Here is a 26,568-nt window from a genome sequence, read left to right as displayed (position 1 = left end):
AATTGAATTGGGAGCTCTAAGTGCTTTCTCTTTTCTTCCTGCGACTCCAGCACCATCAATAACAACATTTACAGTCTCTGCAGAATCCGTTTGTTTAGAGACTCTCAATCCCTTTTATGTAGCGTTAACGTGCATCTGTCTACACAAAAGACTTATTATGACAGTAAAAAGATTTGCATTTATATGACGCCCATCACAACTCTGACCATTTTGAAGTGCTGTACAGCTGTTGTTGTAACGCAGGAAACTTGGAAGCCGATTTTGTGTACACCAAGCGCGCTGTCGTACAGCAATATGATAATGAAAACGTAATCTTTTTTTGTGATTTCATTTAATTGTTAGCCAAGACTCCATGAAGAATTTTCCTGCTTTTCTTTGACTTGTGTTGTGGGATCTGTTATGACCACAGATTGTACCTTGGTTAACATCTTATCCGATAAACATTGTGTTGAAGTTGATCACTTTTTCAACATTTTTAAACGTGGAAGAATTGAGTGGCAAACTAGTAAAGAATTAAGCAATTCCCATTGTGTAATCCAAACAGAGTGGGAACACTATGACAAGTGCTTCCCAAACAATATTTTTCTTTGTGATTCTTTTGGTGATGATGAGTTGAAAAATTACAACATTAAATTGTCAGATGATCATTAAAGACTCAGTTGCTCGCTAAAGCCCATGAGGGAAGGCAACTTGCCAAGTGACTCCTTCCACACCAAGTATTTAATTCTCAATTTCCTGAATTAAACACAATTGATCAGGAATAAGTGTCACCAGTGACTCCAACTCCTTTAAGAACAAGTTTTTAAAGAAAAATTAGAAACCAATTTCCCGCAAGGCTTGTAGGGCTCCTGCATCTATCTTTCCTGTTAAGTGATAACTCTTTTCTCACACATCTGCCACCTAAAAGTTTTATCTGCCTCCCATTTTTTTCTATTCTATTGGTGCAATGGTTGGCTTTTCTTTCTGATCATTCTGCTCATGCTCCCACCTTGCTTGTGTTTAAAATGGAGACTTGTTGCTTCTCACACTTGCCACTATCTCCTACGTCATAGGAGCAGGAGTAGGCCATTCAGCCCTTCAAGCCTGCTACGTCATTCAATATGATCATAGCTGATCTTCCAACTCAGTGCTCTGTACTTAGTATCTCCCCATCACCTCTCACCTTTTACCTTTTGAAGAACTCTGTCCATCTTCTTGAAAACATTCAGTGTTTTGGCCTCCAACCACTTTCTGTGGCAGGAAATGCTACAGGCTCACTACTCTGTCTATCTGGGTGATGAAATTTCTCCTTCTCTCAGTCCTAAATGGTCTGTGTCTGTGGACTGTGTGACCCCTGGTTTTGGATGCTAACAGTTCTTGAACTGTTTCTTGTCTGAGCTCTAAGTCTTGATTGTTGGAGAAATAGCTTCTCCCAGAACAGTGTAGAAGTTCACAAGACCCAAACTTGCATAACCTAACAGATATGTTTTCATTTACCTGGCTCAGTGGTTAGCACTGCTGCCTAACAGTGCCAGGGTTATGGGTTCAATTCCAGCCTTGGGTGACTCTGTCTGTCTGTCTGTCTGTCTATCGGTCTGAATGTGTAGAGTTAGCACATTCTCTCCATGTCTGTTTATGTCCCTCTGGGTGCTCTGGTTTCCTCCCGTAGCCCAAAGATATGTAGATTAGGTGGATTGGCTATGATAATTGCTCATTGTGTCCAGGGGTGTGCAGGCTAGGTAGGTTGGCCTTGGGAAATGAAAAGTTACAGGGATAGGATGAGGAGGTTGGGGGGGGGGTTGTCCTGGGTGGGATGCTCGGGCTGAATGGCCTGCTTCTGTAGTGATTCTGTGATTCTGCTTTTAATGTCAGCCTCGGGAATAGTGTGATGAATCAGAGAATTCAGAAGGTCGATAGATGTGGCAGCTTGCCCAGTATTTATAGAAGGAACTTATAATAAATCAATGTTCAAATGCATGGCTCTCAGACTAAATGCTGTTTTGGAGACAAATTTGCCGATCAGCCTCCCTTCAATTTTCTCCTTGTTTCTATTGATACAGGTTTTTCATTTGAATTCTACATGCAGCCCCTGTGCCCAATCTCCTGAGCAGTCCTGAAAATGTTGCCTCAGGATGAGAACAGATCAACCAAGAGCTGACAAGAATCCTACTTCGACCATGACACTGTGCAGTGAATGTGAGCAGTCTCTGTGTTGCATTAAGTACAAACTGAGACAAGGACCAGTGAGAGGCAAAACTCTGGGAACATCTTGATGTCTTAAAGAGAGGTAGTATAAACACCAATATTAGAAATTATAAAATAACAGAAATTCACAGAACACAAGGAAACCTTTGAGCCCAGCTTATCTCACCAGCTTGAAAGTACCCATTCAGCTTAATCTTACATTCCAACTCCTGGTCGGTAGCCTTGTAGGTTGTGCATTTCCAAGAATCTTTTTAGATATTGAGGATTTTGCTCTCTCGCGCTCTCTCTCTCTCTCTCTCTCTCTCTCTCTCTCCATTTTGTGCATATAAATTGAATTAACTTTCTCCTCAGCATCCTCTATTCTGAAGAAAATGCATCCAGCCCATCCAGATTGTCCCCAGAGCTAAAACCTTCTTCTCGAGACAACGTCCCTGTAAATCGCTGGGGTGGGGAGGTGATGGCCTAGTGATATTATCACTGGGGACTGTTAATCCAGAAACTCAGCTAATGTTCTGGGGTCTGGATTTAAATGCCACCATGGCAGATGATGGAATTTGAATTCAATAAAAATCTGGAATTGAGAGGCACATGATGACCATGAAACCATTGCCGACTGTTGAGAAAATCCATCTGCTTCTCTAATGTCCTTTCGGGAAGGAAACTGCTATCCTTACCTGGTCTGGCTACATTTGACTCCAGACCCATAGCAATGGGTCGACTCTTAACTGTCTTCTCGGGATTTAGGGATGGGCAACAAATGGGAGCAAGCTAGCCAGTGATATCCTCATCCCGTGAAAGCATAATAGAAACAAAATCTCTGTGCTCTCTCCCCTGTGCCATTCCATCTTTATTTTTTAGTATTGCAACCAAAATTACATGTAGTATTTCAGCAGCCAATCGGTGTCCAATAACACACAGATATTCAACCAGATCCACAATGGCAAAAAGATCTTTTATTAGGTAACTCGTACTTCCGTACTAACTGATCAAAGGACATCATTACATCTCCCTCAAATAAGTCACCCATGCAAGATATATCCCTAGCTGCTCAATGTTTAAATCCTGAATCTATCATACCCAGTTGAAATCCCGGCATACCCACTAAAGGTGTAAACAAAGATGCTTTGCCAATATTACCTTCCCTCTGCCAAATTGCCCTCCGTGCTTTAACAGCATTGATGACGATTGGGTTATGGCAATATTCCCTAACTGTCCTCACCTTGTCCAAAAACAGCAAACTGGTAAGGGGGCACCTTGTCTGGGAGGCTTCGATATCTAGCCATATTGAAAAAGGGTCCCCACAAACCCAAACCCAATCACTCCCGTAGGTCAAAAGCGAGTGTAATTGGTCATTTTTAATGTCCAGAAGGTCTTCTTTCCTCAACCCCCTCCCCCTCTCCCACCCCCCCAACCGCTCCTTCCTCCCCGCCCCCCCCCCCCCATTTACGGTGCCAGATAAAGGAGCTGAACCAACCGTCGGTCTCCTGAGTGTTTGTTTATTGAAAATCGGGGGGAGCATCCGTATAAGGTATAGCTAATGATGGAGAATATTCATCTTAAGCGCTATCTGACCCAACCATGAGACTGGAAGTGCCTCCCATCTTTGGAGATCTTGTTTAATTTTAACAAAAAGATCTTTTGATTCCTCAAACATCTTAGGACCCCTCAAAGGGCTTGGCGGACACTTATGTTCTTTTTGAAGTGTAATGACTGTTGTAATATAGAAAAAGCTGTATCCAATTTGCACACACAAATCTTTGCACAGACTCAATTAAAGTCATCAGTTAATCACTGTTTGTTTGTTTTTCCCAGTTATGTTGATTAAATTTTAAATAATAGCCAGGACATTGGGGAGAGATTACTCCCTGTTCCTTGCATAGCCCAAATGACAGCAAGATTATATCGATGCAAGTCTCATGGTACAGGAATTCAAACTATTTCTTGCAATATATTTGGCAAATTGCATATAAACCAACAGACACCCAGGACAGTACAATCACTGCTAGTCCTGCTTGTTTCTTTTCTTCCACAAAGCGAGCTATAGACCAATATATCAGTTTGAGCCACTAATCCTCAGTCACCTAGCAACACGTAGAAATCAGCAATATAGCACCCACTTATAAATTTAATATTTTGGACAGTGATTCAGTCAAACTTTATTTGAAGGTAACTCCATTGCAATACAGATTAGAAGATGACATCTTGCCAGTCCTTCACAGATTTAATTATTACTTGATTTTTTTTTATCATTGGCTCACTAATGTCCTTTAGGGAAGGAAATCTGCCATATTTACCTGGTTTGGTAAATCCAGACATACAGCATGTGGTTGACACCTGTCCTCCAGGCAACTAGGGATGGACAATAGATGCTTGACTAACCAGCAGCACCCACATCCCTTGAAAGAGTTTAAGAAACCCACAAATCCCACTTTTTTTTTTGTAGATATTTTTATTGAAATTTAACATTTTTGCAAATTTACAAAAATAAACAAAACTCTCAAATACAAACATTGATGTACAATTAAATCATATATACAATAGTCATAATTTAACAAAGAAAAGAGAAAGAAAGAAAACAAAAAGAGAAAAAAACAAATCCCACTTCTAATCATTCCCAGGATGGTCTTTATTAGTCAGTCCACGCTTCAGGCTCTATGCCTGTATTCCTGATTTAAGGGCTTTTGCCCGAAACGTCGATTTTACTGCTCATCGGATGCTGTATGAACTGCTGTGCTCTTCCAGTACCACTAATCCAGAATTTATTAGTCAGTGTATGTGTATGCTAATAGCATGCTTGGGAGGAATGATTAAAAAGGTCAATAAACATATCACCATCCTCTAATATAATGGGAAGAGAGAAGTCAAAAAAAATGTTTGAACTTTTTTTAAACATACCTGACAATCAATTAATCTAAAATTAGGTCTCACATACACCATGCAATTTTAAAATGACTAATAGACTAATATAGTGCTTCCCAAACATTTCCCAACTGTGACACCATTTCAAGGTTTGAAAATAGATGTGAACCCCCCCCTCCCGTCGCACTTCAGTGAGAACTGAGTGGGTGGATGACTGTGATAACAATGGCCTGTTTGAGATTATTTGACTAGTGGGAGTTTGCTGTGCTTAAATTGGCGATTACAATTCTAACATTTTTATTCCACGTGAACCTAAGGAGAAACACTTTCTTGCAGAGGGTGGTGCATGTATGGAATGACTTGCCAGAGGAAGTGGTTGAGGCTGGACAATTGCAACATTTGTAAAAGGCATCTGGATAGGTGTATGAATAGGAAGGGTTTGGAGGGATATAGGCCAGGTGTGGAAGGTGGGACTAGATTGGGTTGGGATATCTGGTCGGCATGGAGGAGTTGAACAGAAGGGTCTGCTTCTGTGCTCTATTACTATATGACCAATGTTTATTTCCTATCCCTAATTGCCCTAGAAGGCAGTGATGAGCTATTTTCTTGAATCCCTGCAGCATGTGTGATGCAGATATGCCAACAGCAGAAGGGAATTCCAGGATTTTGATCCAGCAACAATGAAGGAAGTGCAATTAGAAGTGCCAATCTACCATGTGCATGCTTTGGAGAGGAAGATAGTAATGTCCCAACTGTCTGCTGCCCTTCTCCTAACAGATTTGGAAAGTGCTGTTATAGGAGAGTTGGAAATTTCTAAGAGTGACTGCACTTTCAATGTGCTCCATATGGTGTAAAGCACTTTAGGGTGCCTTGGTCTGTTATATTACAACAATAACTATATATTTCAAAAATACTTCATTGCTGTAAAATTCCTTCACTTCCAGAGGTTGTGAAAATGCCATCCAAAATGCAAGTCTTTTTTTCTCTCCTTACTCTTCATCTTGATTTTGAGCAACTACAGTCCTATTTGCCTATTGCGGTGCTGTTGAATCAGGCCTCACAATAAACAGAGATTTGTTAAGTTAAACATCATAGATATTAAGCTCTGGGCATTATTTCAAACCCCCAGCCCCATCCAGAAACTCCCCTCTAATTGTTACTGAAGGTTTGTGCTGAGGTTATTAGTCTAGTAGTGTATTTTGAGAGTGACTCGACAATCGGCCTCAGGACCCCTGGGTGAAGAAAGAGACTGTTTGATTTGATTCTTTCCCCTCTTTGTCTTAAAGTATAAATAAGGGGAAACAGCCATAATGTGATTCCTTCCACTGTCGATATATAATGATCACCTGGGTAAGCTTTTAGAGAAAAATGAACTGAGCAGTCAGCTGACACCTTTGGGTGGGGTAGAAAAGAAAATGAAACTTTTGTTTGTTGAGCTGCTTTTCTAAGTCTTTTGAAAAAGCCTTCATTTTAAACAAATAATTGGAGCTGATTCTGCAATGCTTGGGAAACTGGTCTAGACCAAACTGTAACAAATGTGCCCAAACTAGCAGCTCTCCACTGTCAGATTACAACAAGTATCATTGAACTATCTTCCTGCCCTGTCCCATCCCTGCAATAAAAAGTCTCCAATTTCAAACACTATGGCTTGTTGCCATTAGAGCCATTTCTGTTCTTTTTTTAGAGATTTAGTTTTATCTGAATCGAAATGTAGTACCTTCCCCCTCCATGTGAGATACCCCTTTGGACGAACCGACTGGGAGGACAGGAAGATGTACAGTTTCACCCAGTGAGATTGGGGTAGTTGAGTGCAACAAAAAAATGTTGACATAAGAAGCTCTCTGCACTCCTGGCAAAGTTTTCACTGAGTATTCAATGAGAGAAATATTGCCCATGTTTGCAGAAGAGCAAATCAAGGGAAGATCTGACTTCCTGGGAACTGCAATTGAGGGGTGAGGCACCTTTTTAGATATGCAAGGGCAGTTCTTATATACACTCTTTCTGTCCTAACCATAGGTTGTTCTCTTCTGTGCCACCATCTATGTGTAGAATTTGAGGAGAGAACACTAGAGTAGCTCTGGCTCAAAGTTTGAGTTCTGTGCCAATACATCCGTTGCACGTGTTTGAAAATTAGAAAGACCTGCATTTCTATAGCTCCTTTCAGAATATCCCAAATAGTTTACATTATGAAGGGGAGACACTAATAGTTTAGAATATGCAGCCAATTTTTTTCACAGTAATCTGCTACAAGAGCAAAGTGACAACACTCGAGTCATTTTGGTTTTGGTGGCGTTGATTGAAGAATAGTTATTGGGTGACTGGGAATGGAGCTAGATGTCATGTAATTGGATTGATGATCCAGAGACCTGGGCTAAAGCTCTGACTTCAATTACCACTGTGTGGAATTTAAATACACTTGATAAATCAGGAAATAAAGAGCAGTAACTACTACTATGAAACTGATGTAATAACTTTTTATTCTTGCAGATGTAGGAGTCACTGGCTAAATTGGCATTTATTTCCCATCCCCAATCACTTGGACAATGGACTGAACTTCCGCTGCTGTGTCTTATGAAACTTGTGGCTTGCTGGCTGTTTCAGAGCATAATACAAGTCAACAACACCACTGTAAATCTGGAGTCCCATGCCATTCTGGCTCTGTCTAGCTAACAATTTTCCTCCTTTAAAAACCCAAATATGTTTTTACAACAATTGATAACTTCATATCACCATTACCAAGACTGGCTTTTGATTCCTGATTTTATAAATTGAATTTAAATTCTATCTGCTGCCATTATGTGATTTTTTTTTAAACCCATGCCCCAGGAGATAAGCCTGGTCTTCTGCATTCCTGCAGCAGTGACATCATCAATGTAGAACCAGCTGGTTCACTGGTATCCCTTTTGGGACCGAAGTCTGCCATCCTTTCTGGTGTTACCTACATGTGACTCCAATCCTACACCAACGTGGTTGACTCGTAGCTGCCCTCTGAAATTCGCTCAACCCGAGGAAACTGCAATGACCGCTGGTCTTGCCAATGATCCCCACAGCCCATCAAAGAATTAAGAAAATGAAAGGATTCTGGAGAAAATTTTGCACATGGCTTGGATTCTTTAGCCACTTCCTTAAGGACAACAGGCAAGGCCTTTGCTTAAGCATCTCACTGAGTGACTGACTGCACCTCTGCAGCACTCTCTCTCAGTTCAGTATTGCATCAGAACATAGTTGTCAGGCATGCCTGCAGCCAGTGTACTGTTGTATTGTACCTTGCCTTAAACAGAGTTTCATCTTTTAAGGACTGATAGAAGACACTGGTTAGCCTTGTATTTCTTAGGAAATACCCATGTTACATGGATGTTAACTGTCAAGGTAGGACTAGCAGATTAACTAGCTCCTGTGAGAGGCTGTCAGTGATAACCTGGTGGACAGAGGTACGTTTGTGTCTTGGTTAATCCTTTCAGGATCAATGGTCATATACAACTAGTTTATTATATGCTGAAGTCTCGTGGATGAGATTTTCTGACTGTGTGCGCTCCCCTCTGAGCAATGTCATAGAAATATGGAGGAAAAGTCTGACCAAAATGTGGTGTACAGCAGTTGTCGGAACTGAAGGGAAATGGCAGCAAAGTGGATGCTGGAAATGTGTCGTATAACAACTCATCTCAAAATGTACTTGTGCAATTCCTGCGAATATTCCCTACGGATGCACATATTCTTTCTGCACGCGAATCTCCAAATTAGCTTAGTCAGGTAAAGAAAACATTACAACATAGGAAATAGGAGCAGGAGTAGACTATCTGACCCATCAAATCTGCTCTGCCTTTCAGTCAGATCTTGGCTGCTTTGATGAAGAATCATCTCCACTTAGCAGTGTATCACATGTTGATCTAAAATTATCTGCACAAAAGCCATTATTGCAGATGCTGAAAAAGTTATGGTTGATTTTATTGTATTCACATGTATCTAAGTTGAGTGAAAAGCTTTGTTTTACAGGTAGTACAGGCAGATCATAGCTAACCAGGATACACAGGTCAAAGGGTGCTTAGAGCGAGGCATGCAGGGTTACGGCTACACAGGCGATTCACAATGTAAGATCAGCAATTATCTGAAGTTAGAGAGGTCAATTCATCAGTAAAGAACAGCAGGGAAGAAGCTGTTCTTCAACCTGTCATTGCATGTGTTCAAGCTTCTGTATCTCCTGCCTGACTGAAGAGGTTGGAAGAGAGTGTTATCTGAGTGGGCGGGTCTTTGATGTTGGCAGCCTTTTTTTTTGCAGCAATGAGACTGTAAATGGAGCCCAGGGATGGGACATTGACTTCTGTGATGGTCTGGGCTGTGCATGCACCCTTCTGTAGTTTCTTATGGTCCTGAACAGAGCCCTTATCATGCCAGGCTGTTATGCACCCAGACAAAATTATTTCTATGGTGCATCTATAAATGTTGGTGAGGGTCCTTTCACTGAGAAGTAAAAATTCTGGTAATGTTCAACAAACCTGGCAGCATCTGTGGAGAGAAAAGCGTAATTTCAATATTATCTCTGTCTTTCTCTCTCAGCGGGTGCTGCCTGACTTGAGTTTCATGCTTTTACAAAGCATGGGTCCAAAGTCAAATCCACATCAGAACCCAGATTGTGCCAGATTTCAGATTCTGCCATAGTTTTAGACTGCTAGCTGGTGAAGCAGGCAAGTAGGGAGGGCTAGTCAGGGTGGGGCAGAGCAAATCTCACAGCACCTCCAGTGGAGTTGTATGTCCAACTCTCAGATTTTATCTTCTCTGGGATCATCCTGAGAATGGACTCCCTTTTATACCTGCATTTACTCTGCTCTTGGAGAGGCACCCAGATCTCCCAGGAGAAAATTGTCTTGGTTTGCAGACAGTTTAGAGGGAGGTGGGATTTTGGATTTCACACTTTCAACACTTGTAAGAGTATTCTCAGGATTCATGATTAGGAAGTACTGGGGTATACAAAATTAAAAATCACACAATGCCAGGTTATAGTCCAATAGGTTTAATTGGAAGCACTAGCTTTCAGAGCACTGCTCCAACATCAGGTGGATGTATCAACAAGCACCTGATGTTGGAGCAGTGCTCTGAAAGCTAGTGCTTCCAAACAAACTTGTTGGACTATAACCTGGTGTTGTGTGACTTTTTAACATTCTCAGGAGTATTATCCAATATAAAAGGTAACAGCGACAGTGGGTTGGGCAGCTGATTGATGCTGCAGATTGATACTGACTGCATCGGTTCAATTCTCACACTAGCTGTGGATTTTTGTATGATGTAAGTGAGGACTGCAGATGCTGGAGATTAGAGTCGAGAGTGTGGTGCTGGAAAATCATAGCAGGTCAGGCAGCATCCGAGGAGAAGGAGACTCGATGTTTCGGGCGAAAGCCCTTCATCAGGATGACCACCTGATGAAATCTGCTGCTTCCAAATAAACCTGTTGGACTATAACCTGGTATTGTGTGATTTTTAACTTTGTACACCCCAGTCCAACACTGGCACCTCCACATCGTCACTCTCGATGAAGGGTTTTGTCCGGGGCCTCAGCTCTCCTGCGCCTTGGTTGCTGCCTGGCTGGCTGTGCTTTTCCAGCAGCGCACTCTCGACTCTTGTGTGGTGTGGTGATTCTCAGCTTAAACTCACCACCATCAACTTTTTTTTTTTAAAATGTGAGTGTGTTTCTCTAGGACTATCGTGTCTTTATTTTATCCACTTATAAGATGCCATTGAGCCTACTGAGGAAACTTTTGAACATGCAACAAAAATTGATTTTAAGTAGCGAGTAAGGTGGAGGGGTTTAAGAAGGAAGTGGCACAGCCCAGGACCCAATCAGTGAAAAGCACTGCTGTCATCAGTAGTCCAGAATCATAGAATTCCCTACTGAAAGAGGCCATTCTGCCCATCAAGTCTGCACTGACTCTGCAAAGAGCATCCCACCCAGCCCCAGCCCCAATCCCTGTAATCCTGGATTAACCATGTCTAATCCCCCAGCCATCATATCTTTGGATTGCAGGTGCGAACTAGGGTACCCAGCAGAAATCCACAGTGATACCGGGGGATCATGCAAACTCCACATACTGTGATCCAACATGGATGTGGCAGATGGGGTGGGTTGGGTGCAGATCTCCTAGAGGGTTGTCTGAGTGGAGGAGGTTACAGAGATATGAAGGATGAAAATGGAAACGCATTGCCAGTGTCAATCAGGAGGGTACCAAGTTTTGATCCTTGGCCTCTGCATTTACGTATATCAGGGACAGTAGCTAGCAGCTAGTGTGGGTGAGTGAAAATGAGTCAGAGGGTGCTGCTCCTGGTTTCCATTTGGTGCCCCCTGCTGGGAAGTATTTATAATGCATTTGGGAAAGGCCAAACGTTGTTTTTAAACTTAGCCGTAAATCACTCCTACATGGTCAAATAGCCTGGCCATATAATCAAGGTCATTGGGTGAGTTCACAGGCCCATCATCAGGGCAGAGATACAGGGAGCAAAGGTGATAACAAAATTCATAAAAGGCAAAAATAAGCTAGCACAGGAGCAATTGGTTAACAAAAACACAAATGAATTATCAGTAGAATTAAAGCAGAACTTTTTCAGTAGAGGCTGATGAGGTTCATTTGAGTAAATACAGTATCCAAACAGGCACAGTGGACTGTTCTGCTTTTGTTCAAAGCAATATAGAATCCTGAGGGGACTTGACTGGGTGGATGTCAAAGAGATGGTTACTCTTGTGGGAGAATCTAGAACTGAAAATAAATGGGCATCCATTTAAAACAGTGAAGAAAGAACTGTGGAAGACAGAGAATCTTTTGGAATTCCCTTCCTCAAAAGACAGTGGGTACAGAATCTTTCAATATGTTTAAGGCAGAAGTGGCTTGATGATCAAGGGAATAAAAGATGATTAGGAGTACAGAGTTGAGGTTAAAATCCAACCAGTCACAGTTAGTTGAATGGCAGAGCAGTTTTGAAGGGCTGAATGGCCTACCCTTGTTCCATATTTATATAAAGCTGCTTCTGCAATGAATCGTATCAATCTCTCTCTCTCACTCTCTGCCCTTTGTATTTTACAGATTGTTCTATACAAGGAAGTCTGATTGTCATCACTTGAAAATGCTAGGACTCTTTCTGTGCTGAATGATGAATGCCAGCCAACTCCTGTCTTGCTGTGATTGTAGGGGTTCCTGGCATCGTGATTTAATAATTAAATAAAAGTGAAAAATCACATTGCCAGGGATTACCACACAGTTGCAAGCACATGCCAGCTATGTTACTGAGAACTCTGACCAGGACAGCACGCTTGAAGAGTAATATCTTCCCATTGTATGAGTCACAGGGGCTGAAGTCATTAGCTTCTTGTTGTTGTCGTCCAGTGCTTAGCAGGGACTAAGTATTATTTTTACATTTTTGGTTTTAAAAGGTATAGACAAATTCAATTCTGTATCTAGGTGAGAGTCAGGTCAATATTCTGGAAAGGATATTAAACTCCACCCCCACAACTCATCTTTCATTCTGGTTTTGTGAAAAGTTATTTCAAATACACTTCATTCATAAATCATCTGTAAGTACACACTAAAGTTCTAAATCAGCTTTGCAGAAAAAATGTCAAACGTTGGAACTTTGACATTTCTCAGAGCTTCTGTGCAGTTGTGGAAACAAAGGCATTTTCTACATAATGCAGGGAACCATTTATTTATTTATTCTATATTCATGTTGAGACAATGAGAGACTCTGACAACTGAACAGACTCTCATGGTACTTTAACAGGAAGATAGTGGTCTTTCCCTGCTGCACCTTAGCAGCAGCAGCTACCCCAAGCTTTAGTGTGTTCTTTAAAATGTAGTCCTGAAGCTTAGCATGTGCTAATCTGGTCTATATATGAGCCCTTGCTAACGCAGAGAAATGTTCCTCGTATGCATCATTTTATAATAAACTCATTCCCGTGACAACAACATGAAGAAAATTATGAAGCTAATCTAAGCCAACCTTGTTTCCTCCTATGCGATCTGACTTTATCTGGTTCTGTGGTGACACCTCCCTCCCATGCAGATGACAAGAGAGATTGGGTATTGTATGCATGTAAATTTGATTTCATGCTTGTTTAAACTGAACATCCCTTACCTGCTTTTGTGTTTCTTCAATTCATCTTCCAAACTCCAAAGAAGGTTCTTTTCAGACTGGTCCAGAACTTAGCTATTTGGAGAGCAGTTGCCTTAAATGAAATCCTGTTCACAGTGGCTAAGTTCAGGTTCTGTGAAGAAAACACTCTCTCAATAATCTCCATCAATCGTCATCAAACTGGGCGTGTTTCAGGATTAGCAAAATGACCCAAAGTGCTTCAGAAGAGTGTCACCAAATAAAATGTGAATTTGAGATGTAATTTGTCACATATAATAGGTCCCAGGCAAAGATGATGATTTTAGGGAAGGAGAGGCTGTTAAGCTTGTGAGAGAGAGAGATAAAGTGATGGAAAGCTCAGAGCGGAGGGCCCAGGCAACTAAAAGCATTTTCGTCAGTGGTGGAGAGGTTTAAAATTGGGGATGTACAGAATCATAGGAACATGTGGATCTTGGGAGTAATGTAGAGCTGTAAAAGACTACAGAGACAGGGACTGGTGAGTTCATAGGTTTGGCAAAGATGAGAATTTTGAAATTAAGACATTTCTGGATTCTGAGCTACTTGGATCTGAAACAAGCTAAGATGTAGTCCACCAGAGAGATTTGATAAACTCTTATCTGGGTTTGGAAACTAGGAAGTCCACAACAATGGTTTAATCAGGAGGGAAAAGCCTGGATAAGTTTCAACTGCAGAGACTAGGTGGAGATGTTACAAGGTGGAAGGAGGTAACCTTAATAATCAAAAGGATGCGGTGGTGGGGGTGGGGTGGGGGTGCTAAAGACTCAGATCAGATGCTAAGATTGCAAGCAGTAGAGCAACCATGAGCGTGTTGGGGCACCAGTGACAGGAGGGTGGGTTCTGGTTCAGATTTTCATGTAACAACCTAAAAATGTTTGTGTTCCTGTGTAACCAGCAGGGATACAGCTAGCCAGATGTAGGCAGCCGTAGATCGGAAACATGTCTTCAGCTGTCAATCCTGGGATTAGGCCTGGTCTACGTGGCCAGGGGTTTTCAGAAAACAGGCCCTGATCTCCTGTGCCTACTGAGCTGATATCAGTGAGTTATGAAGTACTGGCTCAGTTCAGCAGGAACTGGAGTCGGGCCTAACAATAGCCTACTGGACATGGATAAAGGAAAAATGTGTAGTTAATGTAATGAGGTCAGCCAGGTGGATCTCATAGAATCTGAGTTCCCTGTTTGGGGGCTGTTAATCTATTCCAATCAGGGAGCCCTGGTTGACAGATGTAAACAAGAATGTCAAAGGTTCTGTTCATCTGAGAGCTGGCTCTGAGGGAGCTGAATCAGTGTCCAGGGCTCTCCCCGTGTAAATAAAAAGTGACTTGATGGGATATCAGCTTCTATGGAGTTATTTTGCACAGAGCCTACATTTGTGTAGCGCCTGGCATGGTCTCAGGATGACATTTGCAGCCAGTGGTGATGAGGACCTGAAATACAGCAAGTGAGTGTTGATTTGTGGCCAATTTACTTGCAGCTTTCGCAAGAGAATTGGATAAGTGCCTGAAGACAGATAATTTGCAAATCATGGTGAAAGGGTGGAGCAATTAAATTGACAGATTTTGATCTTACAGTTCTTTGGATGCATACAATGGTCTTCTATGATTCTAGTGAAGACAAGGAACAGGAAAAATCCCTCTGAGCCACTCGTAACTCCAGCACTGATGTTCAGCCTTCTGCTAATTTATTCCAGAATTGCATTGAACATTAAAGTGCCATTAAGCACCTTTTGTTTCATTCATAAACTCTTGTACTAAGCCAGGAGGGAAGGAAATTGGTTTCTTCATAATGGAATTTTATCAAAAATAGTCATTGGTTAAAAGCTAGAAGCACTGGAAATTTGAGGGACCAGGTACATGTATCATTAAAAGCTTACAAATAGAAAAGTGTCAAAAGGCTGAAGGAATCTATATCTAGAAGAGTAGAACAAGGGACTAGGAGCCACATTTCAGCTATAGATTTAGTATCTGAAACAGGTTTTGTTTCAGTTAGAAGTTTAATTAGCTGGAGCATAAAACTTCAAGAAGGATATATTAACTTTGAAGAGAAAGCATGGTAGTTTTTCCAGAATAATGCCTGAACTAAAATCAAGATTTCATTTCTGGGGTTTAGAAGATTTGAGGTATGAGTTTGTTGATGGTTTCACATATTCAGACAAACTAGTAAGGAAATTGGAGAACTGTTTTCACTGGTTGGTGTAGCTTAGTTTAGGAGTTGGGGCGTAGTTTTAAAAATTAGACTTTTGGTAATGAAGCAAGGAAACAGGTCTATACAGAGGTTAGTAGATAGGAAAGGTAGAAATAACCAGTAGTGTTAAACTCCTCTGCAAATGTTAATTGATAATAGAATCAATTATTAACTTCAATCTGAGATTTTTGCTAACTGAAGAGATAATGGGAAAAGGCAGGTATGTGGCGTTAAGGATACATGATCTCACTGATTTGTGTGAGAACTAGCACAAGGGACTCTTGCTGTTCCTTTGTCTCCAGGCCTAGGTTCTCAGGCAGATCCTTACTCTTGAGTGCCAAGGCCTGAGGAGTCCACAACGTAGGGTGGCCAACCATAGTTTCAGAACACTCTAACATGCTCCCATCATTGATTAGCTCACCCCCAAGGGTCATCGCCCAGTGAAATAATTAATGGTTCATTAATTAGATGCTTTGACTCTTGATCAAAAACCACTTTCTCCCAAGTCTATACACTCTCTTTACATCCAAATAAATATAAGAAAAAATAATATAGAAGACTCCTGGAGATTAACCTAGAGTCTGATTTCCATTGAGTTGCTAATGAGTCAGGCCTCTGCTGAACAGCCCATAGTGAGTGAAGAAATGTCAGGAACACTTGTCCTCATAGGACCATAAACGCACCCTGAGACTTAAAACTCATTGCCACCTTAATTGCTCTGTGCACGTTTAGCCATGCCTAACTTCCCTTCCACAGAATTTGAATATGCAGTCAGATCACAGTGAATGCTAATTCATCTTTCAAATTATACAAAACACATTTGTTTTATCTGCAGTGGAAGATTGATAACTCACACAGGATGAGATTTAATTGTCAACAACAACAGCCCTTTAATTACATCCAAACTTATTTCTTCACAGTTTGAAAACCTAATTAACAATTTTTTATTTAAATTCGAAGCAGTAAATGCAAATGTTATGGTTGTTGTATTGTACAGTCAATTCATTCTGCACAGGCAGCGTAGTCCAGTGATGCTTTGGTTCACTCTTGCTCATATCTTGACATGCTCCATTAATGCTTTGACATCTTCCATTAATACTGTGGTGCGCTCCACCATTACTTCAGCTTGGGCTATTAAATAAATCAACACACCCTCTTAATATTTCAAGAGATGGTCCCGCTTCTGCACTTCAGGAAGAACCTTGACATTAAAGAAAGCTTTGCTTTTTGCACACAGAGTTATATTTTATTGCAAAATAACAGCTAACCCTTCCTTGTAACACAGACATGGTAAAGCAGCCAAAACTATTTGTTTGTTAAAATAATGTTGCAGGCTCTCAGGCAACTGGTCACTTTGCAAATGTCAAAAAAGTTACAATTTTTAAAAAGATTAGTTCACAGGATGCCATTGGCAAATTAAGCATTTTATTGTCCATCCCTAGCTTGAGAAGATGAGAGGTAATCCCCTTTCACTGCAGTCCACCTGATGAATGCTATTCCTAGTATCTTTAGGTTTGGTGTTCCAGAACTTTAACCTTGTGGCATTCATCAAACATTGAATTCATCCATAATGCAAGGAATAAAATAAGTGGATCTAAAATGTATCTGTATTTATTTAGCTGGATATCAAAGTATTGTTGTTCAAGAATATGAACAACTAAAGACAGGGAAGCCTTCATCAATTATTCACCTTTAGTAGCTGTGGTGAATCATATCCACATTTTTCATTGCTAAGTAATATATGTTTTATTAATAATTTTAGTATCCTTCTAATTTATAAAGATTCAGTCCATTTCCAGGGTGTTGAACTGTGTCTGGTTCAGCATAAGTTAACAAATAACTATTGTAGAATTAGATACAAGTTGCAGCAGAGTAACAGCCCAACTGATAAATGCTGATCCTGAAGCTTCATATCAGTCTCTAACTCTCTTCATTGTATATCCAAGCATTTCCTTTCTCTCATGTGGTTCATATCTGGTTTTCCCTAAAATGCACTAATGGGTTGAGCCATTATGCAGGTCACCAGCAGAGCATTTGGTGGTCTCAAATGACTGAGAATCTGTGCACATTTTGCATTTCATATGGGCTCACCTACCCTTCCCAGTGTTTCACCAATATCATTTTGTGGTGAGATCTCCTGTTTCAGGAGATACAGTGCTCCAACTCCACCCATCAGTTAAAAGGGTGGAGTTTGTTAACTGAGCAAACAAAAATATGAGATACTGTGGTGAAGGGGCAGCCCTTAGAATCTCATAACCTTACAGCTCCAAAGAAGGCTATTCAGCCCTTCTTATCTGGTCCTTTGAAAGACCTATCTATTTAGCTCTGCTCCCATACTCTTCGCCATCGCCTAACATGTTTACTCTGCTTCACCTATTTATCCAATATCTTTGTAAAAGTGTTTCTCAAATATTTCTGCCTAACTATTGGGTGCAACTTGTGTAAAAGATTGTTGAGAGACAAGAACAAAAGTGCACCATCCACCTAGAATATTAGCCCTGATGAAAAGGTAGCAGTTAAATGCTATTGGCAGGACTCAGCTTGATAGATCTTCATTGGGTTCTTGTATTGGGAACCCATGACCATGGATAGATAAGTGGAACTAAGGTGCAGATCTGCTCTGACCGAATTGCAGAACAGGTCTGAGGGCTGAATTATAGAATCTCTACTGTATGGAAGCAGGCCATTCAACCCATCAAGTCCACACTGACTCTCCAAAAAGTATCCCACTAAAACCACCCCTTGCCCTGTCTCTGTAACCCTGCATTCCCCCATGACATTCCACCTAACCTGCACATCCTTGGACACAATGGGGCAATTTAGCATGGCCAATCCAGCTAGCCTGCACATCTTTGGTTTGTAGGAGGAAACTGAAGCAAACACGTGCAGATACTGGGGAAATGTATAAAAACTCCACTCAGTCACCTAAGGGTGGAATTGAGGTCCCTGGCACTGTGTTATCACAGAGCCACCATGCCACTTCGGAATGGTCTCCTCTGGTTTGATGTTACTATGGATGCATCTACAATTGTCCATCTCTCATCCTCCAAGCTTAAAGACTTTGCTTTTAAATATGCATGTTTTTGTACCTGGAGAAGTAGTTGGTGATCAGGCGATAGTGCAACAGCTCACTGGTGTTCATCTTATAAAGTTTTGTTTTAAAACCCATATCCTGGAGCCAGCCAGTGTAATGTTCCAGTTGAGCAAGACTCATAATGTGGGTTTATACTGGTTTATAAAAACAAAGTTAGTTAACAATCTACCCAAGCTCTGAACTATCAGATAAAACTAGAAGCATGATTCCTATCAGTTGAACTTTGAGAAATGCAAAGCAGCAGTTGAAGAATCTACTTGGGATGAGAGTGAATTGAATTTTTAACAGCTTTCTGAGGTAAGAATAATGTTTTTTTTAATGCAATTAAAAAGCACTGTCTTCAACCAATTAATTATTTTCCTTTGTATAGGTTCTTTACGCAGAGAGTGGTAAGGGCGTGGAATGCCCTACCTGCTAATGTAGTCAACTCAGCCACATTAGGGAGATTTAAATAATCCTTCAATAAGCACATGGATGATTTTGGGATAGTGTAGGGGGACGAGCTGAGAGTAGTTCACAGGTCGGCGCAACATCGAGGGCTGAAGGACCTGTTCTGCGCTGTATTGTTCTATGTTCTATATTCACTGTTGTTACGTTGGCAAATATAGCAACTGGTTTAGACAAAGCAAGATTACTCAATAAGTCATGACCAATTAATGGTGGTCAGGATTCCAGGAGAATTATCATGCCCTTCTTCATTGGGATTGTCCAAAAACAGTGACATTAGTAAAATATTCCAAGATGGTACAGAAGAGCACCATTAGATTAAACTTCAATAGATTCCTTTACATCCTACTGAGCCTTGATGTCTCATAGTAAGATTGCACAATACCGGGTTATACTCCAACAGGTTTATTTGAAAACACAAGCTTGCAGAAATTCGCAGGTGCTAGTGAGAGAGGATATATCAGGCACAGAATTTATAAGTAAAAGATCAAAGGGTCATATAACTGATGCAAATGTATTGAACAAACCTAGATGGCTGTTAATACTGATTAATACATAAATCCCAGAATTATATATCCTCTCTCACTTGCAGATGAAGAAGGAACAAGGCTCCGAAAGCTTGTGTTTTCAAATAAACCTGTTGGATTATAACCCGGTGTCAAGTGATATTTGATTTTGTCCACCTCAGTACAATACTGGCACCTCCACATCATAGTAAGGTGGCATTACTGACAATGCAGTGCCCCCTGCAGTACTGTGATGAAGTATCAGCCTGGAATATACACTCACGTTACTGGATTGGAGTTTGAACACTCAGAGGTGACCCAGACCGATATTATTGTTACAAGGCTGAGCATTGCCTTCATTCAATCTGGCTGCTGTATTGTCACTAGAAGGAATCCTAATTTTAATGCAAAAACAATGTTTTTGGTGCATGCAGGAGGCGTTAGAGCAGCTCTCAGGGCTCTCCCACCTGCTCTTAACCCCTGAGCCACGTTTTATTGTTGTCCTGACTTGGGCAGAGTCTTCTTTGGGCTGAGCAGTTTTGAATTTCGGAAACTCTCCCTCAGCCTGTAGGAGCTGTCAGTGGAAGCTCCGAGAGTAGACTCGCTCCTGCTCAGGAATGGCAAGGGAGCTCCTGCTTTGATCAAGCAGCAGCAGAGGAGCTTGATGATGGCCCGCCTCACTTCCTTACTTCCAAAGGAGTAAATGACTGGATTGATGGCCGAGTTGATCACAGCCAGGGCGATGGTCCATTCCATACTGTGCAGCTTGGAGCAAGATGGCGCGTCACAGAAGATATCCAGCAGGAGAAGCACAAAGAGGGGGCTCCAGCAGATCACAAAGGCAGCAACGATCATGTAAACAGTCTTGAGCAGCCTCACGGACTTTTGCCTGCTTTTGCTGTTGGACACTGACTTGGCACTGTTCCTGACAAGGTGATAGATGCCACTGTAGAGTGCCACTATCCCAACGATGATGATGCTGAACATGGCCACACAGAAGAGAATGTAGCTCTTGGAGTACAGAGGTAGCAAAGTAGAACACTCATCAAAGTTGCAAATGCAGTTCCAGCCCAGCAATGGCAAGAGGCCTATGAGGGAAGCCATCAGCCAGCACAATCCAATAAGGGCATACACCCGATAGGTCTTATGTGCTGAGGCATAAGGTAGGGGTCTGACCATGGTCGCGTATCTCTCCACTGCTGTGATGAGCAGACTGAATGTTGAGGCAGCCAAGGCAAAGAACAAGACCCCCTCCCTAATGAACCAGAGGGTGGGAGTGATTTGAAAGGTCCTTTCACCCGACAGGCAGATGTTCACAATGTAGACAATTCCAGTCAGCAGGTCGCAGAGGGTGATGTTGGCAATGCAGTAGTAAACCCAGCTCCGGAAGCGAGTGTTGTTCACGATAGCCATGAATACCAACAGGTTCTCTATGACAATGAAGCAACTGATTACCATGAAGACAATTCTGATTGCACCCATGCCTTCACTGGGCAAAGGTCTGTTCTCCAGCTTCCCAGTGTGGTTATAATGCATCAGAATGATATTCTCCTGCTGTGCAGCCAAGAAATCCATGCACTCACTGTTGTTATTCATTTTGATAAGAAGCATTGACTCAGAAGTAATAATTGTATTTGGACTTCAGCAGTGCCTCAGATTCACTCAACTGGCCTCGAGCATAATTTTTGACTTTCAAACAATCTGGAAGGAAATTGAGAAATCCATTATTATCCTTTTAATTCTTATCAGTGCCCATCTAATTCCCTAATATCCTGTAGGGAAGGAAATCTGCCTCCTTACCCTGGTCTGACTCACGTTTGACTCCAGACCAATAGAAATATTATTAAATCTTAACTATCTTCTGATATGGCCCTAGCAAGCCCATTCAATCCATGAGCAGTTAGGAATGGGTGGCAAATTGTGATCCTGTCATTGATGCCAATATACTATGGAAGAATCGATAAAAGTGCCCACTCTCCAGCTGTATCCCTTAATCCCCTTGTGGTCCAAATATCTATTCATCTTGGTCTTGGGTATATTCAACAATGGAACAGCCATGACGCTGGGATGGACATTCCCAAAGATTCACAACCCTCCCAGTGAAGAGGATTCTCTTCATCTCAGTTCTAAGGGATCACTCTCTTTGCTTGAGACCATGAGCCATATTTTCAACTACAAAGCCAAGAAAATCAGCCTCAGAATAGCTACCCTGTAAAATTCCTTGAAGACATTTTATTCAATTCAATTAGACTTTTGTTAATTTGCCCACATCAGTGTTCAACTGATGGAGATGTGATGGTCATCAAACAATCTGACTTAGTGACAGAGAGATAAATACTGAGCAAGAGACTGGGGTGACTCCCCTATTTCTCTTTAAAAGAGGACTGTGGGATTTTGTATCTTAAAGAGGTCAGTTTTAACAGTTCACCAGAAACAAAGCACCTTCAGTAGTGCAGCACGCATTCAGTACTGCGCTCTCTCAGTGCAACATTCCCTCAATGCAGCAATGCAGCATTCCTTTGGTGCAGCACTCCCTCAGAACATTCACAGAGGCACAGCACTTTAACCAGTGCAACTCTCCCTTAATACAGCACTCCCAGACAGTGTCTTCACCAGTGCAGTGGGTTTCCTCCAAATGCTCCAGTTTCCTCCCACAATCCAAAGATGTGCAGGTTAGCTGAATTGGCCATGCTAAATTGCCTACAGTGTTCAGGAATGTGCATTAGTCAGGAGTAAATATAGTGTAATAGGTTTGGGTGGGTCACTGTTCGGAGATCGGTGTGCAATTGGGCCAAATCTCTTGTTTCCACACTCCAGGGATTCTACGATTCATAGACACTCATTCAGTCCAGCTATGCAACACCTGCTTAGTGCAGTGCTCCCTCAATGCAACTGTGCAGCATTCCCTCAGTACAGTAGTGCACTTGGAGCACTCCCAGAGACATAGCACCTTCAGGAATGCAACATTCAGTGCAGCAATGCAGGACTTGCTCAGTGCTGTGCTCACTGAGTGCAGTGATGCAGTGCTCTTAGTACCAAGTTCCCTCAGTGCAGCATTCCCTCAGTGCCATGATCCCTTGGTGCTGTCTACCCTCAGTACAGCAATGCAGCAGTCTCAGTGCCACATTCCCTCAGTGCAGCATTCCCTCTGCAGTAATTCAGCACTCTCTCAGTGCTCTATTCCCTCATTGCAGCAATGCAGTGCTCCCTCAGTAGAGTGATGTAGCACCCCCTCAAAGAACTGCCAGAGACACAGAACCTTCAGCAATGCAGCATTCCCTCAGCACCATGTTGCTTCAGAGCAGCATTCCTTCTGAGCACTCCCAGACAGACAGCACCTTTACTAGTGCAGCAGTCCCTCAGTACTCCACCAGGAACATCGACTTAGATTGTAATGCTCAAGCCTCCAAAGTGAGGTTTGACCTTCTGACTGTGTTACACACAGTTGACACCAAAGATCACACAGAAAGGTAATAAATACGTGTTTGTCTTAAATGTATTTGTTGTCAGGAGGCAGTATAAAAGGAAACTGTCGCAACAGCTCTATTAGGTCACAGATGTTTTTAAAATATTTCCTGTGCGAAAGTTGTTTTGAGAGTAACTTGGCACCAATGTGTATATATTTTATATTTTGTCCGATGACTGGCAGATTTGAAATACAAATGTCATTTTTTTTTCATTGTGCAACTTAACTTCCTCTTTAACAGTTGTTATTGACTTGTTAAAGTCACCTGCATAGGCTGCCCTTCCTCTTGCTCTGCTCTACTTCCAGACTCAGGAGAATACCACCCACTTCTCCCCATGTTCTTTTCATCCTGGCTTCCTTTAAAATTTCTTTTAAAGGCTGGCTCATTTTAATTTAGTTTAATTTGGTCACCTCAATTCTGTAAAAGAGTCATGAGAGGTGTAGATAAAGAAAATGCCAGCATAGGAATAATTGTTTAGAGTGAAGATGTCAGCTCTGCAGTGAGCAAGACACAAACTCCAACAAAGTGTCCCTACTCTCAGTGCATTCTTCACAAATAGGCTTAAAAACCATTCAATATCATATCGCTACTCCTGCAATACTTGTACTTTTTAGATTAGATTCCCTACAGTGTGGAAACAGGCCCTTCGGCCCAACAAGTCCACACCGACCCTCCGAAGAGTAAACCACCCAGTCTCATTTCCCTTTCACTAATGCACTTAACACTATGGGCAATTTAGCATGGCCAATTCATCTTTGGACTGTGGGAGGAAACTCACGCAGACACGGAGAGAATGCGCAAACTCCACACAGACAGTCATCCGAGGCTGGAATCGAACCTGGGACCCTGGTGCTGTGAGGCAGCAGTGCTAGCCACTGTGCCTCCCTACGCATAGGTGGCCTCGTGCTGGTGCTGAGTTCCACTGAGATATCCTGGATGCTGTTGCTGGACTCTCTGTTTAGTTTGCATACCCCTTCTTCACCCCCTCTGTTTTCACCTCCCTCTAGCCCCTTAGTTGAAACTTTCAGACTCCAAGCTGACCACCCCCATTTCTCCTTTTCGAAGCCCACCCTCTCTCTTGCTTTTCCCACCTTGGTGTTGCTGACCTGCAGGGGCTTTGAACTTTGCAATATTAGGAGGCTGAATAGAGGATAGAAGGAGGGAAGCTGAAAGAATAAAGGAGGACAGAATGGATAAAACTCCATGGGCAGGCGAGAAGAATTGAAGGCAGAAAATGAAGAAAAGGAGAGGCGAGAGGGATAGTGAAAGCAAGAAAGGAGGTGACAGCGAGATGCAGGGAAGGAAAAAAGAGAGGCATATAAAAGGGAGAGAAGAGAAGATTGACGGAACAAAGAAAATAGGAAGAGAGGGATTAGAATAGGCAAGAGTGAAGGTCAAGGAACAATTGGGAGGAATGGAAGGGAGAGGGAGGATGAGGGCGTACGTAAGATGCAGGAACCAGAGTAGGCCATTCAGCCCTTTGAGCCTGTTTTCCCATTCAATAAGGTGACGGCTGGGTGCCTATATCAACAATTTTTTGTCTTATTAGCTTTTATCTTGATGGAGCTAGCTGCCTTCACACAGTGTTTGTAAATTACATTGTTTCAACACAACTCATATAAATAGAAACACAGACAATTTAAAGGTACATGTTTAAAGGGTTAAGTATTAAGAAAAATACTGTCTTAATCCTGAGCCTGAGAGAGCTGTTGGACCTCTTTCTGTGCTATGAATTTTCTATATCTCCAAATCTTTTAAAGCAATATTTGTTTTGCTCCAGATCATGACTCAAGTCCACTTTCATGCACATTGCACTCTCTACATTCAATCTAGTATCTGTATTTACAGTATTTTAGAGAAGACACTCAAAATGGAACACTATGGAGGAGTCTTACTGACGAAGAGTATTTTTTAACTGGTGTGTGTATCAATGCAGGCTGCTGGGTCTGCCTAATGGTATTTCATTCACTTTGTACTAAAGTTTTTCCTTTTCCTAGAAAGGTGAAAAATGCTAATAAAGTCAGCTATAGTACACAATAAAACAAAATTGTTACAGAACAGGAGGAGGCCATTTGGTCCAACTCTCCACATGAGCAGTTCATTTAGCATTCAGTTCTCCTGCAACCCTGCACATTGTAATTTTTCAGATAACAGTCTAATTCCCTTTAGAAAGACTTTATTGAAACAGCCTCCACTACATTCTCTGGCAATATACCCAGATCCTAACCACTCACTGCATAAAGAATTTACTTCTTGTGTTGTTTTAGCTTCTTTTACCAAATCGTTTGAATCTGTCCATTTCATTCTCCACAACTGAGAAAGTTTTTAATTCTACTTGTGCTTTCTTAGTCCTGCTTGGTGCAGTGGTTATTTACTGAAGTCGAACTTACTGTGCTCGTGCTGTAGACTTGTCTTTCATCACTTGAGATGCTGCTTGCCTTGCGCCAATACTTCAGCAGCTGCTTCTCTCTCTGCCTGTGCACATGGTCTCAGCAAATTACAGAAGTTACAGAGAGATTTGTTGTGATCAGTTCTGTACCGCCCAGAATGACATGGCAGGCTGAATAAACTGATAAGATTGTGCAGCAGATGCAGGGCCAGTTTTGGGAAGCAGCACGTTGCAGGGGAAGAAACAAACACACGACAAGATCACGTCATCTCGACCTATCGAGCAACAGTACTGCAACACCACCCTAACCCATACGCAATGCAACTTGCACTTCTCTCTATTCAGTGTATGGTCGAGGGGCACACAGAGTGCTGGACTTGTAATTTAAACACTATAGAGCTGAATGGCAACACCTCACTTCCATTCAATTAGTTGCCACTCCAGGAGATTTGAGTAGACAGTACAAAGCTGGCCTGACCCAGCATAGTTACACTGCTACGAGTACTATCTTTCAGAATTAAGTCATAGTCCTGTTTGCTTTCTGAGGTGGACATAAAAGACCCAATGGTTGCACAGTATAAAGCTGACCTGACCTAGCATAGTACTGAGTAAAGTATTACACTGCTATGAGTCCTGATCTCAGAAATAAGCGATAGTCCTGTTTGCTTCCTGAGGTAGACATAAAAGACCCAATGATTCAATTTCACAGATGTGCATGGAGTTGTACTCGTCAATATTTAATCCCCCGACCAACATCACTAATAGTCAGATTTTCTGATCATTACCACACTGCTGTTAGTGCGGACTTGCAATATGCAAATCAGTGCTGCATTTGCTACATCATAACTGCACTTCAAATTTGCTGGAAGATGATTTTGGTATATTCTCCCTCTGCCTTTGATTGCAGAAGTTTGCCAAATCTGATAATTATAGAGTGGAGGAGAGACCAGAGAGATGGGGATAAACTGGGAGTGTCATCAATGGAGTGTCCTTATGCTCATAAAACCTTGATTGGAGCAAGTTGGTGATGGTCCAGCACATTTTTGAAGGGATATTTTGGGAATCATTAAAAGGGGGAGGGTATATGCTATATTTGAGCAGAGTTTCCAAAAGCCATATTCATGATATACAATATAGTGAGTATGAAAGTGGGAATATGAATACATACATGATGCACAGTGTGTGTATATATAAATGTGCACTGCATATTGCAGCAGGTGCAGAATGAGCATGCACCTTGCCTATTCTTCTGTTTTGGTGGAAATAATTCAAAGACTGAGAGGAGACTAGTGTGGAACATTAATCTTA

General features: G+C 41.8%; 1 protein-coding gene and 1 long non-coding RNA gene across 2 annotated transcripts in view; one reads left to right on the top strand and one right to left on the bottom strand.

Annotated features, from left to right (window-relative positions):
• The window catches only part of LOC132829247 (uncharacterized), a 31,347-nt gene extending 18,823 nt beyond the window's left edge, over window positions 1-12,524 (top strand). Inside the window, exons 3-4 of the long non-coding RNA XR_009646224.1 lie at window positions 2,040-2,266; window positions 12,111-12,524. This is a non-coding gene — a long non-coding RNA (uncharacterized LOC132829247). The remainder of the gene's footprint in view (window positions 1-2,039; window positions 2,267-12,110) is intronic.
• A 3,693-nt stretch (window positions 12,525-16,217) lies between these two features.
• s1pr4 (sphingosine-1-phosphate receptor 4) lies at window positions 16,218-25,355 on the bottom strand. Its single transcript, XM_060846620.1, has 2 exons — window positions 25,262-25,355; window positions 16,218-21,105 (listed from the first exon to the last, which is right to left on the bottom strand). Exon 2 carries the CDS (start codon window positions 21,013-21,015, stop codon window positions 19,897-19,899), a length of 1,119 nt encoding a protein of 372 aa, XP_060702603.1. The 5' UTR covers window positions 21,016-21,105; window positions 25,262-25,355; the 3' UTR covers window positions 16,218-19,896.
• Window positions 25,356-26,568: the final 1,213 nt, after the last annotated feature.

This window comes from Hemiscyllium ocellatum, chromosome 28 (assembly GCF_020745735.1).
Source record: "Hemiscyllium ocellatum isolate sHemOce1 chromosome 28, sHemOce1.pat.X.cur, whole genome shotgun sequence".
Lineage (NCBI taxonomy): Eukaryota > Metazoa > Chordata > Chondrichthyes > Orectolobiformes > Hemiscylliidae > Hemiscyllium > Hemiscyllium ocellatum.
This window is presented reverse-complemented; position numbering and strand designations above follow the sequence as displayed.